The sequence below is a fragment of the Neovison vison genome, chromosome 6 (genome assembly GCF_020171115.1).
Source record: "Neovison vison isolate M4711 chromosome 6, ASM_NN_V1, whole genome shotgun sequence".
NCBI lineage: Eukaryota > Metazoa > Chordata > Mammalia > Carnivora > Mustelidae > Neogale > Neogale vison.
Window position 1 is genome coordinate 55,958,650 of NC_058096.1, and position 19,665 is coordinate 55,978,314.

General features: G+C 33.5%; 1 protein-coding gene across 2 annotated transcripts in view; it reads right to left on the minus strand.

Annotated features, from left to right (window-relative positions):
• Positions 1-766: 766 nt before the first annotated feature.
• The window catches only part of CIP2A (cellular inhibitor of PP2A), a 36,187-nt gene continuing 17,288 nt past the window's right edge, over positions 767-19,665 (minus strand). For both annotated transcript variants that reach the window (XM_044251351.1, XM_044251352.1), the window contains exons 10-21: positions 19,148-19,307; positions 17,484-17,625; positions 16,304-16,403; positions 14,475-14,593; positions 11,485-11,680; positions 10,940-11,014; positions 10,734-10,844; positions 8,173-8,369; positions 6,060-6,173; positions 5,732-5,814; positions 4,887-5,026; positions 767-3,868 (exon numbers count right to left, since the gene is read on the minus strand). In XM_044251351.1, coding sequence (XP_044107286.1) covers positions 3,698-3,868; positions 4,887-5,026; positions 5,732-5,814; positions 6,060-6,173; positions 8,173-8,369; positions 10,734-10,844; positions 10,940-11,014; positions 11,485-11,680; positions 14,475-14,593; positions 16,304-16,403; positions 17,484-17,625; positions 19,148-19,307 — 1,608 coding nt within the window. In that variant the 3' untranslated portion in view covers positions 767-3,697. The remainder of the gene's footprint in view (positions 3,869-4,886; positions 5,027-5,731; positions 5,815-6,059; positions 6,174-8,172; positions 8,370-10,733; positions 10,845-10,939; positions 11,015-11,484; positions 11,681-14,474; positions 14,594-16,303; positions 16,404-17,483; positions 17,626-19,147; positions 19,308-19,665) is intronic.

The window sequence follows — 19,665 nt, forward strand, 5'->3', positions numbered from 1 at the left end:
AAAGCGATTTGCAGATTCAAAGAAATCCATGATTTTTAAAAATTTTTGTTTCATTTCAAAGCATGGATGACAGAAGCATACAATTTCAAATACTTAGCACATTCATTATCCATATTATAAAAATTAAACCATCTACCTTTTAAAGGCATAGGTCATATTTTTATTTGTTCATTTTTAAAAATTTACCTTGAATGTAAACTCAATGAACGCTGAAAATATACAATTTGTTTCTTAATACAAAACACTTATTTATCATTATGGGTAATGTGTTCCATTTTCTTCCAACAAAAGTTTCTGAAACAAAAGTGGCAGCCATCAGAGTAATAACTGATTCAAGCAAGAATTATCAATGGAGGTTGAAACTCGTGGGTGAAAGTTAGAAGAAACAGGGTATTTGCAGTATCTCCCTACAAGTTAACTTATTATTTCAAAAGAAAAAAAAATAGTGTTATAATGAAGATACTACTTATGTGTATTGTTGTGTATAAATATGATGTTGAGAGCCAGGGTATTTCCAAATAATTATTTAGAGCAAAAATTATAACATTGTTTTCAGGTTCAATAATACATATAGATATATATGTCAGCTATAACATGAAGGATGAGGAGAACATAAAAGGACCAAGACAGTAACAGGGCGTCTACATTTTATACTAACTAGTATAATATTGACTCTAAGTGGATTGTGAAGTGATTGTCAAGAGAGATTTAAAAAAAAGCAAGACCGAACTATATATTATTTACAGTTGTGAATTTATATATAATGACACAGGTTAAAAGTAAATGGATAGAAAAATATATACGAGGACAACAGAAAACATAAAAAGGCTGGAGTGGCTATATTCATATACCAATTTAAAAAGACCTCAGACCTCAAGATAAAGTTTACTGAGATAGAGACATCTTTCTTAATGATAAAAGGGCCAATTAATCCATAAGATATAACACCCAATAGCAAAGCCTTGACTGATTCTGTAAATAAAGTTTTATTAGAACAGAGTCATGCTTATTTATGTACTGTCTAGGGCTGCTTCTTGCTACCACTGCAGAACTAAGTAGTTGTAAGAGAGACACGATGACTCACAAAGCCTGAAATATTTACTATCTGGCCCTTTATAGAAAATGTTTGCTGACTCCTATAAATTAAGTCATAAACAGGGCATGTGTTTGGTTCATCAGTAGGTAAATCAGAAGTAAGGCCGTAAACACAATTCGTAACTATTTGAAAAGAGGAAACAGATCAAATTAAATGTTATGAGTTTTAGGGAATATAACTTGATTAGAAGTACCTTAACATATGTGAATGAGCCTCTGGTAGAAGTTGGAAGTCAAACATTCTCATTTAACTAAGAGTCCTAACTCAAGAGAATCTTATGTTATATCCTTAACATAAATAACTAGACTTTATAACAAATAAATACAAATAAAAGGATACTAATCTGACAATTTCCCCCCAAAACACAGCATTAAGTTTTAATGATTATTTGTTTTTGCCCTGACATTAAAAAGAGAGTTTAGTATAAACTTCAATCAGTCCAATTTAAGAGAAGTCTGTATCTAGTCAAGTGGCAAATGTAAATGGCAAAAGGAACTGTGCTAATGTACACTTGAACAAATTCTTCATAGGAAGATTTTTAGAGAATTTGAACAATTCTAATACAATGATACAATTACTTAGTTCTACTTTCTCCATTAGGAAATGGTCATACACATAGACACACAGAAATCATTTGTAAAACTCTATGGTGTGGCTCAAACTTAAAGTTTTTAAAAAAAGAAAATACACACACACACACACACACACACACACACACACTCTCTCTCTCTCTCTTTGTTATTTTAACCTGAGGTACACAAGCCTAAAAGGGACAATATGAAAGATGCTATAAGAGATAGACTAGGATAAACAGAAAAAAATGAAGGGGATGTTGATTAGTACTCATCTTTAAAGCTAAAGTACATTTATTTCTCTTTAGAGAGATCAAAAATGACACATTAAAACTGTTGTATTAAAAAAAAGGTTGCTAACAAATATGTGGAGTCTCTGCCTACATAGATCTTCAAGAATAGGCAAATTGAGTGTTTTATATAAATGCATACTTATAAGAATGGACTAGATATGCACTGTCCAGCAGGATGGCAGTTAAAATCTAAATTCTTCAGTTGAACTAATCATATTTTAAGTGCTCAAAAATCACCTATGGCTAAAGGCTATGATACTGGACAGTGTATCATAGAACATTTCCAACATTACAAGAAGTTCTACTGGGCAGCAGTGGGCTAGGCTCAGTGTCTTCTTAAGTGTCTACATTGTATAGATAGTTTGATTTTCCCTATAGGTTTTGGTTCATTACTTTATTTTTCAGAACTTCTTGTTTTATTTTACAAAGCCTTTTGTTCTTCAGTCATATCTACTCATTTAAATATTTTTTCATATAAAATTGAAAATGACTGTAATTTCAAAAAACCCCTTATAGAACAAGCAGCAATCTAAAATGTGATACTCTGTACAACGCTTTTCAAAAAAATTTGCAGAAATATACAAAATGTATTCAAATATATAATAAAACTATGACAGTTTGATACCTAACATAATTAGCAAATTCTGAAAATATGTCTAATTTCTAAACATAAATTCAGATACACTATAGTTGAAAAACAGAAGTAAATCTAAGCTCACTTAAGTCACATGAAGATACAAATAGGGAAGAAAACAGCAAGCAAAATTAATGGTTGGAAACTAGCAATAAAAATCAACTAAAATATTAATATAAAAACTCTTCTTAAACACTACTTACACCATTTGATTCAAATGAAAAGTACTGAAAAATTCCCTTGTATTAAAAGAATACATGAATAAGGATATTCAACCTATGCTTTAAAATTAAATGGCCAAATTAAAAACTATTTAAACAAAAGACAATATATTAAATGCAATTCACATTTGAATTAACAAATAATAAATGTCTGAATATGTAGCAATTGTGGAATCCAAGTTATCCTGGTGCAAATCAAAAGAAATTCTTGATTAGAAATGATATGGACAGAACAACATGGTACATTTTAAAAAGAATAAAAAACTAAGGCTATCTCAAATAATTCTACAAATTTTCACTTTTTAAATGTGACAATGTATTCATTTAATACATCTGATATTTTCTAATTTTTTCACATTATTTCTCTACTCGTTGCATTTTTTCAAATTTAGAACTTATACCATATATCTTACTGCATTTTAAATTGCATTTTAAAATAAAATTATTTTAAAGTTACTGAATTCTTTTGTGCTATTTAGAGAAAACTTTGCAGGCAATGCCATGCTTTCTCTTTTTATACTAATAACTCTTTTCAATTTTTTAATCTTTAGGATTGTTATATCAAGAAAGTTTGATTTTGAAATCTAATCACAAATGAGAATAAATTAAAAAGCAGAAGGGAGTGGAAAGCTACTAAGGAAAAGGGAAAAACCTTAGAAAAACAATAATGGAGGTCAAGAAGAATATTCTAATATAAGAACCAAAGAAAGCTTTAAGCAATGAAAGCCAGAAACCGTAAGTAAAACTTTTAAGACCAAATAAAAATATTTATCAGATCAGATTCTTTACTAAATTAATAATTAGATAATAATTTGCTATGGTTTCAGAGTCACAAATTACCTTCCCTACCACACCTCCCCCGGAAGATAAATATGTAACCTCTATATACTGAGATTCACAGTTTCTGGACTTATTTTTCCACCACTTAAACTGTGGATCATTGCTATCATGTGAGAGTGTTTGTTCAACTCCTCTTGCTGAAGTTTCACCAATGACTCTTTCTCTTCCAAACGACCTTCTAATTGGGCCTTCTGAACTTCTAGGGAGGAAGCCTAGGAATTGGGGGTAGGGGAAGGAAGGAATCCAGGAAAACAAACTTAGTATGTCTTCCTTTCACAGATATTTTAAGATGTCCTATTTTTCATTTGTAAAACAACTATGTCAAAAGACACATTACAAATATGTTTTGTATCTTAGTCAATTAAATTTTATGGTAAGCTTAAGATAAATAATTATTAAACAATATAATACAAATTGGAAAGACACATTCAATTTGTCTTTTTAAGTCAATATTAGCAGCTGAAATTTTGCAGAAAACAGTACACATCACAATTTAGAATCACTATTAAGATGACCACATCAAAGGAGAACCAGGAAATCGTTAAACGTGGCATTAGATTTTACGCCTCTTCTTCACTTGTGCTCTGTAGTTGTTCAAGTGGTCATTTAATCCTGGTGTGTTCTCATCTTTCTAGCAGCAGCTGGGCCAGAAAGTGCTATTCATAGCTAACACACACAACCAACCATGATAAAGTGGAATGAACAGTGGACTTAGATTCAGAATACTGAATAATTAGCTTTGTGACACACCCTCAGTAACTCAAAGCTCAGTTTCATTTGTAGGTTGAAAACATTTGATACTTATATATTAATATATTTGCTAAGGAGAAGTGTATTAAGAAAAATGTTTCAGAGTTCTTGGCAAATTATAAAGTTCTTAACAAATAGGAACTACTACTATTATTCCTTTCCCTAAAAGCTGGGAGAGGCAGCCAAACACAGCCACCTGTATGTGACCTTCAGATCTGGGAACCCCTTCATGTATTCTTTGCCCACTAAAAAGCAGTAAGTGCTGGTACACAGTATATATTTAACAGGTTTTTCATGATTTTAGGAAATCAGGTTTTCACACTGCGAGAGAGCCTTTACTAAAAAACTGTCAATTCTAAGACTGTAATATCTTCTAAATAAAATTACTAAAGAACCAGAACTTTAATTTACCCAAATTCACCTTTTCTACAAAATCAGACTTATTCATCTACTACCAATGAGAACTCAACAGATTCTTACCTTAATGCTCAGTTCTTTTCTTATCTGTTCTGTTCTATTTAATTCCTTTCTAAGGATATCAATGGTTTCTTCCTTATCTTCCCTTTCTTTTTGCAAGATTTTAATTTTTTCTTCTTGTACTTTTGTTTTTTGTTGCAAATCTTAAAACAAACAAACAGTCAGCTATATGGTTAGAGGTTGCATACTGATGTTACCCTGAAAGGGTTAATTAGCCACTATGTCATTAGAGCAAAAGAACAACAACTGGGAAGGTGAAGAAATGCCTTGTTGAAAATAAAAGTTCCACAGTTTTGATGAATAGAAAATACCATGAAACTCTTCCTGTAGGACAGTATTCCTCAGAAAATGCCAAATCTCCATGTCTTTCCCTCTTCCTCTGTCCCTGATATTGTATGTATAGTTATGAGGGGAAAGACAATCCTCATAGATCAAGGGTTAGAAAGATATAAAAAAGTATATAAAATTATTTAGGCAGATGTCTAAGGCAAGTGAGTTAGAACAAAAATGTTTTTGTGGATCATTTCAGAGCTACTGCCATTAGAAGATGGTAACTAAAAGTTACCTAGCACTGCCACCTGCTGTTATATTCTTTTAAAACTCTTTTGAAAAGACAATCCTTTCCTCTAATTCCCAGATTAAAAAAATATATATATTGCTTTTTCAATTTAATCAATCTAACTAAACTCTTCTGTAAAATGTTATGGCAAGAAAAGGAAAGTTATTTAAAATGTGATTTAAGCTTTAAAAAAGGGAGAGAAGTAGAAAATAAATCATGCTTTGATTCTTCTACCAACATAAGATATGTTAAAAAATATAGACAATATATTAAATAAGAAGTTACTTACTTGCTAGCTTACATTCTCTGTCTACTAGTTGGTTCTGTACTTCTTTTCTCTGTTCTTCTTTCTCTATTAATTGCGCAATAGTTCTGAAGTTATAAAAAAATATAGAAGAACACATCAAGGAAGTATTTCATTTCTTTTTCTTTCCAACAAGTATTTTAAGAGCAAATTAATAAGAGTAATTACCTTACATTTTGTCAAATATGTATTTTATATCTAAAATAAGTGGTAATTCTATTAACTTTATCTATAAAAAACAATGCTCTGTATAAAGAGAATCACTGTTTTTAAAAAATCCAAAATAATTAGAATTAAGAACTAGAGATTTTACTTTTCATTTTGTTGCTTGAATGACTCATTCAACTTTTTCACTGTCTCAATTTGTTTATTCAGAGAATCACATGTCATCTGCAAATCTTTATTCTTCTTTTCATTGGTTTCATTCCTGAAAAGACAAAATGAGTTGATATTTTTAGGGAGGCAAACATTTAATGGAAAAAAGAAACAGTGTCGTTTATTATCTCATCAAACCAAACTGCATACACTGAAGAAGAGGAATGTCATGAACAAGCAGGCCATAAAGAAAGATTAACTCTAAAAGACATTAAAGATTTATTTTGGCTGACTTAGGAGGTAATATTTACTATAAAAAGGAAAAGTGCAGGGCATTTACCTCATATTTATGGATATAGAGCTTTATGGATAATATTGCTCTACATAATTTGCTATATATATTATAGTTACTTTCATAGTTAGATCCAGAAAATTTTTAAAAACTTCTGTAAAAGGATGTAGTTTATTAAAAAATAAAACTTAAATCTGCTATTGTTAGCCCCTTGGGCATAATGTATGTTTAATTAAAAATGTCAAATTAATGATGTAGTTTGGGATACTAAACTTCACTTGCCTCTTCAGAGCTCTGCATCTAACAGTTCTGCTTAGTTTACTAGCAAAGTAAACACAGAAATACTTTCTAAAGTGATACTTTGACGCCCAAGTATTTTAGGCATAAAACGTCCTTTTTTTTTTACTTCACTAAGTACAAACTGGTAGCACTGGCCAAATTTGCCTAGAAGTGTTTTATCTGTCCCATGTGGTTTTTATAATTCTGAATCTGAATGCCTTTAAATAGTCCCTACCATTAGCGATGACCTTTCTTCCCCCAGCCAACTTCATTATTTGTACTGTCTGGCCCCAGAAGGCAGGAATTTTACCTCTTCGCCCCTCACTCACTATCTGGAACATCAACGGGATGTACAAGTGGTTCCTGGAAACCCCATATTTCTGTGGGACCAATGCTTATTACTTTTTCTCACATCCTGACTTAACACCAATAGTCCACTCTACCAGGGCTGCCTAAAACAGATTTTGGAGAAAGTTATTGCTGGGAGAAAATATCCTGTTTAGGAAATTTTAATGTCACAAATTTTCTAGATGCTGTATGTTTTCCACCCTTCATTTTTATTGATTGGCAAATAAGCATATAGATCTTACAGAGTTAAAATCTTCTAGATCTCTATATTATAGCATAGATAGAAGATTTTTTCAAATCTTAATCAATGTTAAATTATAAATTAAAAAAAGAACAAGTTAACTGGAATGTTTTTATTGTTTGGTAGAGAATCTGTAATTGTTTCGGGTCTTCTTTATATCTCAGTTTTTAAAATTGACCTAAAAGATTAAAAGAAGGAAAGCATGACAAAGGAGGAAAGCATGATCAATCTTGTATTTTGTTAGTAGGCATGTAAGCCTTTTTGAAAGGACACTTGTCAATCCATCAAAAACCTGAGAGCACATTTTCTTTAACCTAACAATTCACCTGTTATGAATTTATTCCACAGATAAAGTCACATATATAAGTAAACCATATTCAGTGACATTAAGGAGAAATAATGAGTACAAACTGAGTGATGTTTTAAACACTAACACCTGAATTCCCATGTTATGAGACTGGAAATTGGATATGTTCAATTGAATATGAAATTGTTCATATTCAACACATTTGATGTACAGAAATGGTCAATTCATATGGCTCAACTTAACACAAATTATGACAACTAAGGTCCTTCAACATTTATGGAATGCCTGACTGTGTACTGAGTAATGCTGCAGGCCCTAGGGGTTTGTCAGTGAACAAAGCAGATCAACTTGTTCTTGTGGTGTTAAAACCCCAGATGACTGAGGACTGCATGAATACATGAAAGAAGCAGTGTCAATTGGAGAGAAACAAAGAAACCTGTATTCTATTTCTGACTTTGATCCTAAGTTTGAGTAAGCAATACTTCATTTACCTGTGATGTAAGTTTCTTGTCAACTCCTTAACTTACAGAATTATCAGAATATGTAAACGTTTACAAAAGGATTTTAGCAGCACAGAAAAGAAATACTGTGTGTTCATTCTAGACTCCTAACTTTACACAGAAAATTTTACTTTATTAATTTACCTCTGAACAAGTTCCATGTAGGATTTTGTCAGTATTTCATGTTCTTCAGCCACAGACTCTAATTTTCTATTATGTTGGAAGAGGTGCTCAATATCACTCTGGGCTCTTTCTGATTCAACCTGCTGTGCCTTTAGCAACACACCAAGCTCTTCATTTTTTCTCTCAACTTCTCTCAACATACCAGCAAGTGTCCGTGCCTAAAACCAAACCAAACAGAACACAGACTTTTCTACTTCCACATGTATTGCTGGCTCAATTTCTACAATTTAAAAGATTTACTAAATATCTAAGAGGCAAGCATCTATTTGGTTATATAAAGTTTTATTAGTCAATATACTTATTAATTAACTACTTCTATTAACTCTAACACCGTTACATTTTTTTTTACTTAAGAGATTGTCCTGACTAGAAAAATCTCGGCATGGCCAGACGCACGGAAATTAGCACAATTATAACAACAAGAAAGTAGGTCTACATTCTGTACTTAATTAAAAGGGTATGTGTGGTCCCTGAGGCTAGCCATCAACACTAAACCATAAAGTTTACACAAATCTGCTTTCCCATTTCAGGTAGATATTAAAAATAAGATCTTAACTATATCACAGATGTTTAAGCAACACTTAAAATTAAGCTAGCACAATTAGGGAATACAGCCTAAATTAATATGAAAGTATTTGTGACATGAAACATTAAAGAAACAGAACACTAGAATGAGAAGTGAACTCCCCCCAACACCCTTTAGCCTGAAATATACTCTTATATTGAAATGCCAGATAAAAACCTAAGCCTTTCTCTTTTTTTTGACAGTCTATAAAGCAGTAATACCCCATTATTTAGCGTTATTTTTATAAGAAACCTTTCCAGTAAAACAGATAAAACATTAAATTCTCCAATAAAATGCAAGACATGTCCAACAGACATAGAATATAAGAATATGCTATGGGAAGGGAAAGGACAAAATGATTTTAATATCACTAATTTTCTTTGTTGAAATTTATGATAAATCCAATACATTGTTAAGACAAATGAATCCACATCAACAGAAGAAAAGGAAAACATATGGTTGTATTTATTCATATTTTTTTCAAATATGAGTACTCTGAGAAGCCTCTAAAGGTATTTTATGTGCCACTGACTTTAATACCTCTCAAAAATCAAATGACTTTATTACAGTTCATTATAAATGATATCAAACTGTTGAGACTCCGTTTATATTTGCTAGGAATTTCATATTATTGCAGTAAGCTCTCACTCCTAATGTACACATTGTGTGTATATGTGCGCACAGCACAATGTCAGACTTTCTGAGCACCTACCATGTGCCAAGTACTGTGCTTGCTGGGGCCTAGAGATACCGAAACTGTCTCGGACATCAAGGGTGGGGAGCAGGGTTGTATAATTTTCACATGTATGGGAAGGAGACGACAAGAGACAGCTTCCTAAGAAATGGAAGTATTTAAACTAAAATATGAAGGATTATTAGGAGTTAGGCAGAGAAAGAGGAAAAGGTGTTCTAGACATGGAAGAGCAAATACAAGGACAGAGAAACCCGAGTATGTCAACTAACTGCAGAGCAACAGAACTGCATAAGAAACTGCAAAGAAATCTGATATAGGTGATCGCAGAGAATGCACAGAAATCCAAGGAGATGAGGAATGAAAGTAGTTTTAGAATCCTACGTGCCAAACTAAGGAATTTAAAAATCATCTGCTGAGTAAAATGGTAAGCCGCTGCAGGTATATACCACAGAAGCAATAAAATCAGATTACAGCCTCAGAAATCACTGTAGGGGAACAAGGGAGGGTGGAACCAAATACAAAAAGATGACTTGGGATGCACGTAGAGGGTGGGTGAAAAGAGGGCTTGAGAATGAAGGTAAAAAGACTAACTGGAGGCTCTGCTATGATTCATATAAAAAATGAAAAGAATTTGACCTGTAGCAAATAGTAGCAAGAAGAAACAAGGCAGAAAAAGGTAATATTTAGAAGGTAGAATCAACTGGATTTGGTGAATGACTAATTATAGGAAGTATGATTTCCAGGATTTTTATCTAGAACTCTTCAGAACAAGATGGAATATATAAAAAAGAGTAAATTTTTGAAATTGGTGATGCGTTCAAGACTAGTCATACTGAATGGGAAGTATTTGCTATATATTTAAAAAGAGCTATACAGGAAGCATTAATGCTTAGTAAAAAGTATCTGGGCTCAGCATATAAAATTGTTAACATTAACATTCTGGTAATGACTGAATCCCTGGACTATTTAAGGAAGGGCAAAGGACTTAGAACATAATGCCAGGAAAACCCAACATTTAAGGGCTGAATGGAGGAAGAGAAGTCCTTAAAGGATATAGGAAAAGAATATCCATTAGTGTAGAAAGAAAATCAGAAGATATTGGGGTGACCAAAATTAAAGGGGGAAGGGTTTCAAGATGGAGGGAGTAGTCAAATGCTGAGAACAGTTTACTTCAAACACTAACAAAAATAAAACTAAAATTTCGTACATGTTCTGCTTCATTTATTTTTCTACATATCAGATAAGTTTTTATATTATACACACCTCTGTCTCAGCTTGAGTTCTTTGACAGCGATATTGAGCAATCAGTCTATCAGCCTGTGCAAGGGCTAGAGCTTTTGCTTCCAAAAGATCTTGTAGCCTGCTTTCTTTGGACTGTAAGAAGACAAACCATTTATCTTTATCACTTACCAGAAAAACATCTATTAAAGCTCAACTGTTATGTATAGTTAAAATAAGCTTGTACTCACGGCTAATGTGGACAGTTTCATCTCATATACATCCATTATGTCAGATATTCTCACATCATTAATTTGTTCCTTTACCTAAGTTTTAATGCAACAGTCAAAAATCAGAAAATCAGAAAATTTTAACACTCAACACAATAAAAAAACCAAAATCATTAAAACTTAATGGTAACAAAGTAAAAAAAATTAATCCTGTATTAGGCAGTTCACAAACATTTCACTAACCTGGCTTTTGCAGAAGAGTATCTGGGTAGGACTTGATATGCTTGTGGGATATATTTCTTAAACAGAGGGATAGAAGGATGAGGGTGGACTAACTGGGGAAGACTGGGGGGAAAATGATTGGTGTTAAAATGTGGGAATTTTATGGCTAATTTTTTTCTTTCTTTCCAAACTTTCTAGAATGTTGTTATTTTCATATTAAAAGATAAGGTTTCATTGATCAAATTGGCATCTTAAGTTATTTAAATAAATGTTATAATCAGGAGTGATATTTAGTTGGTATGTACCAGGCAGAATCCCATTTATAATGGTTATTTACCACTCACCACCATTCCAGCCTGAAGTTTCTCTATTAATTCCTCAATGTTCAATCCTGGAACTCTAGCTTTCAAAAGTGGTGGAGTTAAACATTTTACTGATGTTGGAAGACTGTGATTTAGAGATTGCAAGGGCATTCTCCTGGGCATATGTTCGGTTTCCTGTTGTCTATAGGCATTGTTTGCTGCTATACTTTCTCCAAGTCTGAATAGGAAGAAAGAAAGAAAGAATGAATGGATGGATGAATTACAAAAAAATAGTGGAAGGAGAGCCTTGGGTGGCTCAGTCAGTTGAGGGTTCAACTCTTGATTTCAGCCTAGATCATGATCACCGGGTTGTGAGATAGAGCCCTGCCACGGGCTTCGCACTAGTTTGAGATTCTCTCTCTCCCTCTCTGTCTGCTCCCCCAACCCCACTTGGACCACACACTCTCTCAATAAATAAAATCTTAAAAAAAAAAAAAAAAAAGAGGAGGGTGCCTAAGTGGCTCAGTGGGTTAAGCTTCTGCCTTCAGCTCAGGTCAGAATCTCAGGAACCTGGGATTGAGCCCCGCATCAGGCGCTCTGCTTGGCGGGAAACTTGCTTCCTCGTCTCTGCCTACTTGTGCGCTCTCTCTGTCAAATAAATAAATAAAATCTTAAAAAAAAAAAATAGAGGAAAGGGTAGTTAGTATAGAATTAGAGAATATTTAGAATGGAACTTTTTGGGGAATATAAGCCTTCAAATATTTCTGAAATAATCTTGGAGTCTATGATGAAGCCACATTTTGGAAAATACCCTAAATACTGTCAAGTAAATGCTTTTCTACTAATGACAATCTCACCTCTTTTCTGGAGACATTAGAACTAGTCTGTAAGTATGGATTATTTGTTAAACTTAAATACAATGTTATTGCTGTTGGTAAGAACATCCTTCTCACCATGGGCAACATCACCTGTCCTTCACATATGTCCTTCATTCTTACCCTTTCTCATTCAGAATCTTCTCACTAACCTGACTCCCATTCTGCCCCATTTATCATGTCTTGTTCCTGCTACAGGGTCTTTGAATGAGCTGTTCCTTTACTAGAATATTCTTCCCACCAGATCTGTATAGAGCTGGTTCCATCTTATTATCAGGTCTCAGTACAAATTCACTTTCTCAGAGAGCCCCCTACACCCATACTGACATGCACATTATGAAACTTAACTTTTTTAACTTGTCTCCCAACTAGAATATAAACCATATGACAGAGGTTCCCAGTCTAATTTACTGCAATATCTAAAATGACTAGAAGAGGGCCTGGCACATACTTGGCCCTCACCAGATGGAAATGTACACCAAAAAACCTACTTATGTACCCGCCCACCCATCTAACATATAAATTTACCTTATTAAACTAAGATGATATAAACAAAGGCATAAAAAGACATAAATAAAATAAATGAACACCTGACATAGTTTCTAAAGAGAAAATTATGTAACACAAGTAAGACAGGGGCAGCCAAGATACAAAGAAATGGTAGGAAGATCTCATATACAGGGACAGAGGGTGAGACTCCCACTTTCAGTGAAGCTGAAGCATTCCATTTTGAAACACAGGGGCTTTCCTTTATGTCAGATTATCACAACTGGAGCAACCAAGCTCCAGATGAATGAAGCAGCTTCATAGATCATTTCCAGATCTTAACTTGAGAAACTCCCTATCTGTCCATTTGTTTAAAAATATTTACAATGAAGAGAATTTTGATTATGTGGTCTCTAGGTCTTGTTCTCCATAGTTCTTAATCTCTTAATTTATGACTAAATTATTAATTCTGAAAAATAAGTTTCTAAGTCAGTTAAAAGAAATAGCAGAGGGACTCCTGGCTCAGTCAGTTAAGCATCTGCTTTTGGTTCAGGTCATGATCCCAGTATCCTGGGATGGAGCCCCATCTCTCCCCATGTCAGGGGCTCCTAGCTCAGTAGGGAGCCTGCTTCTTCCTGTCCCTCCCCCCACTTCTGCGCACACTCTCTCTCACTCTCTCAAATAAATAAATTCTTTAACAAGAGAAAAATAGCAAATATTCTCCTAATGATTGAAATCAATGGGAATAGTGGGCAATTCTGCCTGGCCACTATCTATTCTACTTTCTGATAAAAGCACAATTTTTTTTTTTTTTTTTAAATCCTCCTACTTCCCCCAAATTAACTTTCACTTCATGTAGTTCTCAGAGTTGAACCCTTGTTATCTGCCAAGGTCCTTCAATGGCAAATGACCCAGGTTCGGTCAACGAAAGTGATGCTTAGGTTTATTTAAACAGGGCACCTGGGGCAGGTAAGCTCAGGTCATGATCCTGGAGTCCCAGGATCAAGTCCCACATTCAGCTCCCTACTCAGCAGGGTGTCTGCTTCTCCCCCGAACCTCTCTCCTCTCATGTTCTCTCTCATTCTCTCAAATAAATAAATAAAATCTTAAAAAAAAAAAAATTTAAATAACTGGGAATAGAAGCTCTTTGTTTTCTTTCCTGTTTTGTTTTTGTTGGTTGTTTTTTAGTCCTAAAAGCCATGTTGTTTATTAAGTGTTTAATCTTTTAGAGCAGTTTCCCATCTTATCCTCTGGCAAACCCTTAAGCTGAAGATATTCTTCCTCACATCTAATCTGAATGTCTTTTTTTTTGGGGGGGGGGTGGCCGTATAGCTGACACAGGGAAAGCTCATTCTATGTAAGAACTAAACTGGTAAGATATAAGCGTAGTCCAGAAGCTATTATATCAAATAGAGGAAGTGAGAGAGAGAGAGGCATAGTGCCTGAAAAACATTTAACCCACCTGAAGCTAGCTTTTCCCTGAGTATACACCTGGTCTTTTTAGTTACTGAAATCAAATTTTCTTTTAATCACTTGAAAAATTACCAACTGTTATATAATGAAGTCTCTGATTCACAAACTTTCTAATCTATCTGTATTGAGGACTATTAAAGAAACACAGCAGGATATTCCAGGACCACAAGAGATACACTGCAAATGACTACAACTCACACTAAAGCAGGAAAATCTGGCAGTGGAGCAGCTTCCAACAATATTCCCAGTCCAGACTGTACTTGTTCTCTATTATCTGATGTTAAAGCAAAAGCCAAGGGAGTAATCAGGCGTGGATCCTAAGCAAATCAAGAAACCAAAAAACAACAGGCACAAAGAATAAATAATGTCAGGATTTTTAAAGCAAGGTGAGTAAAAAGAGCTAAACCATAAAATAATTCCAGGCAAATTCTGAAAGGTTTCTATCTGCTGTTTGAATGTATTCATTAGCCTTTACTTTGTTATAATTATCTATGCAGTCAATATGAACACTAGCTTTGAAAAAATCTGGCAAAAGTTTTGTTGTGCCTATGAAAATCACATCTTACATATTATGATGAATTTAAAATATGATCCACAACTGACTGATGTTTTGAATTATTGTTTTATTTTTCTAGCTACCTTTAAAAGAAAATCTGACTGTAAGAACAAATAATCATTTCCAATTAAAGTAAAAAAAAGGTAAAACTCAAATTAACTAGAAAAATTCTAATTTTGTCACTGAAACAATTATACTTAACACATAAGTCCTTCATGTCAGTAAATATCTTACGTTAGTACTGTAAGCTCCAAATCATTTATTCTGAAAAACATCTCCTAATTGACACAAAATCAGTTTGACCCAATTTTTAAGTTGTTAACAGAGAACAAATATTAAAATATGAATCCTTTATAGTTACTTACATTTTACAATGTTGAGGGTCTTGTAAGTACTCAAGTATAATCTTATGTCACAGAACAATGTTAAAAGCTGGGCTTTAGGGGTACCTGGGTGGCTCAGTGGGTTAAAGCCTCTGCTTTCAGCTCAAGGCATGATCCCAGCATCCTGGGATCGAGCCCCGCATCGAGCTCTCTGCTTGGCAGGGAGCCTGCTTCCCTTCCTCTCTGCCTCTCTGCCTACTTGTGATCTCTCTCTGTCAAATAAATAAAATCTTAAAAAAAAAAAAGCTGGGCTTTATCTCCATAACCCTCATTGTAACCCTTCATAACTATTCCCATGGAGGGGAATTCATTATTTTCATTCTGTAGTTAAGGAAGCTAGAGCTCAGACAAGTGAAATAGCTTGCTCAAGTCTGCACTGACTTGACTGACTGGTGGAGTCAACATCTGAAGCCCGTCTCTTCAGCATTATGCTCTCCAAAGCGTACAAGGGGCTCCTGTATAAGTTTTCAGTTTTGACTTCTACCCTGTCTATACAGACCAAAACCATCTTTGTTTATTATAGTAACTCAATTCACACATGTTTGCTAAGTATCTATTTTAAGTCAGGGTTTGTGGCTATCAAGGTAAACACTAGAGCTCTTTTTCAGCTACCATCATTAAAATTCGTGAGTCGGCTATTCTCTGCATACCCTCTCTGGTCTTACTGTCACTCACAATCATGTCCTTTTCTTCCAGATGTGTCCCTTAACCCCTTAACACTCTACATCATCAATCCCAACCAAAAACAAAAACTCCAAAACAAATACCACTTCCCCTTCACAGAGGTGCTATTAGAAATAAAAGAAAAAACCTAAAGTATAGCACAAGAAAGGAAAAAGGCTGAAGAAGCTCTACTATCATGAACATCCTGTACATTATAGTCACAAGCATTTATGTTCAATTCCTGCAAAACTATGTAAAATTACCGTGTACTGGGAATAAAATAGCTACTTAAGGCAATTAACTCTTTTCTGATAGCCAATTCTAAGATAAATACTTTCTAAACCTCAAAATATTAGAACAGAAACTCACACTTAGAAAGCATTTATGTATGAATAAACTTCAATATTTGAAGAGTTTACACTCACCTGAAGGATTTTATAGAAGCTTACTTCCATACCAGGAACCAACTGTTTAAGTCTGTTCATCAAATCAAGAGTTTTCAAAACTACATCAGCAGCAAGTTTGCTTAAAAATAAATATTTAAATTAGATAACCAAAAAGTTGCTTAGAATTTTATATCTGTCCATGATTTTACAAAATTTCCGAAAAAACCAACACTTGTTTTTAAACCTCAGGAAGATAAAGTATTGTTTCTTTTGAGAAGTAAAAATATAACAGAGACCAGCATCCTTATAACCCAAACCCCCAAAAGAACAAATTGGCATTAACAGTCTAAATTCAGACAGTGTTTTCTTTTTCTAATTTCAAATACCACTGAGCTTCCACTTTCTGAGCCAAATTACCAACAGCATCAGCAAAATGACCTACTTAATTTTTAGCTTTTTCACTGGAATATCCATAAAGGGCAACCTTAAGCAATACAGAATACCTTACATTTATCAAATAAATTATACTAAGCCATGTTCTTAGCCTCATACCACAAAAGGAGTATAAAAAAGTAAAAAAAAAAAAAGTAATCCTTGTTCTCGAGGAGCACAATTATTGACAATTATGTCATTTATGGAAATTGGAACAAATCAATGTCTAGCATTCAGGTCCTCAATAAAGATTTGTTAATGGACTTAATTCATGCGGAAAAGGAGCAATAAAATAATCTCTCTCTCTCTCATCACTATCAGTGAAAATTCACCTTTAAACCATAAGTCTTAACATGCTTAGGAAAAGAACTGTCTTTGTTAGTAGGAAACCTTCAGTAGTAACTGATTTCCTGGTAATAAAAAAATGACCTTCTGTTTTTTCATGCCTTTTTGTTTAAAACACAAAATTACTGAGGCAATGTCAGAAAGAACCTCCAGAAAAGAACTATGAAAGACACTTCAGGATAATTAAAAATTAAAACACAAAACAAACCTAAACAATGAAAAACAAATCACGGATGTTAACATTATCCTTTCTTCAAGGCATGTAATCTATGAATTGAATGAATTTTTTAAAAATTATGAAAAAACTTGTTAATTCCCTGCTACACCTTGAGTTAATAGTGCATACCCACGGATTACCCTCCAAGAGGAGAGAATCACTAGATCTTTTGATTTTTATTATGTTTGGTATTACCATTTTGCCATTTGGATTTTATATACTCACCACAATTCAGAATCTGCTACCTTTGTTCCAAACCCCAGATCAATCTTGCCGTATGTAAATTGTTGTTCTATCAAAGTGGTACATTTGATAGTAGTCAGAGTTTTTGCAACATGCATTTTTAGAGAATCATCTCCACACAGAGGTAAGTTTTGTTAAGGAATACAAACAAAAAATTTTCAAAAAAACCCTTATATTTGTATAGCACTTTACAGTGTATTAAGAGTGATTCCATACAAATTATCTTGTCACTGCACTTCCATATAATCATTGTTACATTAGCTCAATGACAGATTAGGAAACTAAAGCTTAGAGCATTTAAGTGACTGGTGTAAGTGGCAAGAGATGGGACTGACACCACGTCTGTTACTCTGCTGGATGTCAGTATTTTCTTAGAAGCTTATTACAGTGGTTCAATATTTGCTGAACTAAGGGAAGTCATTTTTTCTTATTTTGTAATATTATAAGTTAACTTGAGTATCATTTAAAAAGTATCAAATTTGGCTTAAAGCGGTACCAATTCTGAGGCCTGCATATATTACAGATAGATATCAACAATCAAGCAAAATAATCATGTGTCTCTACAGCAGTGGTTTTCAACTTTAGCTGCATGTTAGAATCATGTGGGTAGTTTGATCAATCAATCACAATCTCCCCACTGCCCACACACCAGGGCTCTAGATTACTCCAATCAGGTTAGAATTGCTGGAAGTTAAGGTTCAGGTGTCAGGATTTTTAAAATGTTCTTCAGGTAATTCTAATACATAATCAGGATTGAGAATCACTGCTGTAGGGAAGAGGAAAATTAAGGAGCAGTAACTCTGAGAAGAGAGTAAATAGATGTGGAATTTGCTCTAGGGCAGGACGAAGTTGAGCAAATTCTTACTACTGAGATATAAGGAAACTTGACCAAGTAAAGATAAAAGATCTGGTTGAGATATAAAGGTTTCTTGTTGATAATAATAAAAACACATTAATGAAATATTTTTAAAAAATGGGACTTGGGCTTCAAAAGACTTAGAATTAACTGATCTAAAAGAAAAGAACAAACACAAGAAAAGACCTAAGAAAACCTGAATACAAAAGTTAGGCGGTGACACAAATTGAACTCAAGGTTTTCTTTTTTTGTAATGAATGAAATTGTCTTTATAATATGTCTTTTTTTATAACCTAGTATATCACCTTTATTAAAATATTTCTAGAGGTTTTAACTTTCAGTAAAAATTAGAATATAAGCTAAAATACTAACAACTCTACCAATGTTTGTTTATTCTCTGATACAATGAACCAGTGATGGCCCCACAAATCATCCAGAGAAAGCAATTAGCATTAGAAAGTAATAAAGCGGTTATTTTAGAATGTATCTCTTAATCTCAAATTGCAGTAAAAATGTCCAAATCAAGTTTAAAAAGTTTAAAAAGTTAAAAATTATGAAATATTCTTTAGTTTAAAAGTTTTACTAGAAAAATAAGGGAAAAATGCTGGACAACTTCTTCATAGACTCCTCATTGAGAATTAGTTCTATAGTTTAAACTCCAATTCAATAATCCTGAATTGATACACAAGTATGAGAAGTGACACATTTACAAACAAAGACAAAATTGCAGTAAAAGTGATGCTAGAAAAAAATGAATGGCTAGTTTCCATGTTTTAACAGTAAAGGATATTTAACAAAACTTCAGTGGCCTTGACCATCCTTTCACATTTTTTTTTTAATAAGGCTTCATCTAGATTTTGTTCTGTGAACTGAAGTTGATCAAGGATTGTAGGCAGCAGAAGGGTCACAAAACGGTCAGCTGAGGAACAGTTAGCAGTATCTACAACGTCCTGGAGAATTAACCACCACCAGTGATGGAAAATAAAGATGGAATACAGAACACAGAGTCATCACCGAGCAGCAACATTCTCATCAAATCTCTTCTAATTACTTCAATATTTAATTGACCTCTGTCTCCTATTTAAAACCTACCCTTTTATCCAGTTTAGATGGCTATGATGACCTTTTTCTTAAATGAAACAATAAGGTTTTAAGCTACTTAACTGCAAACAAGACTTTCCCCGGGATTGTGTCCATGATTTGAAAACAAGAATCCTGAATTTGTTAAGTGCAATTACAATAATTAAATAACTATCACTGGTCTTAATACTTTACAATCATGAATAATTTCCATCAGAATCTTGAAGA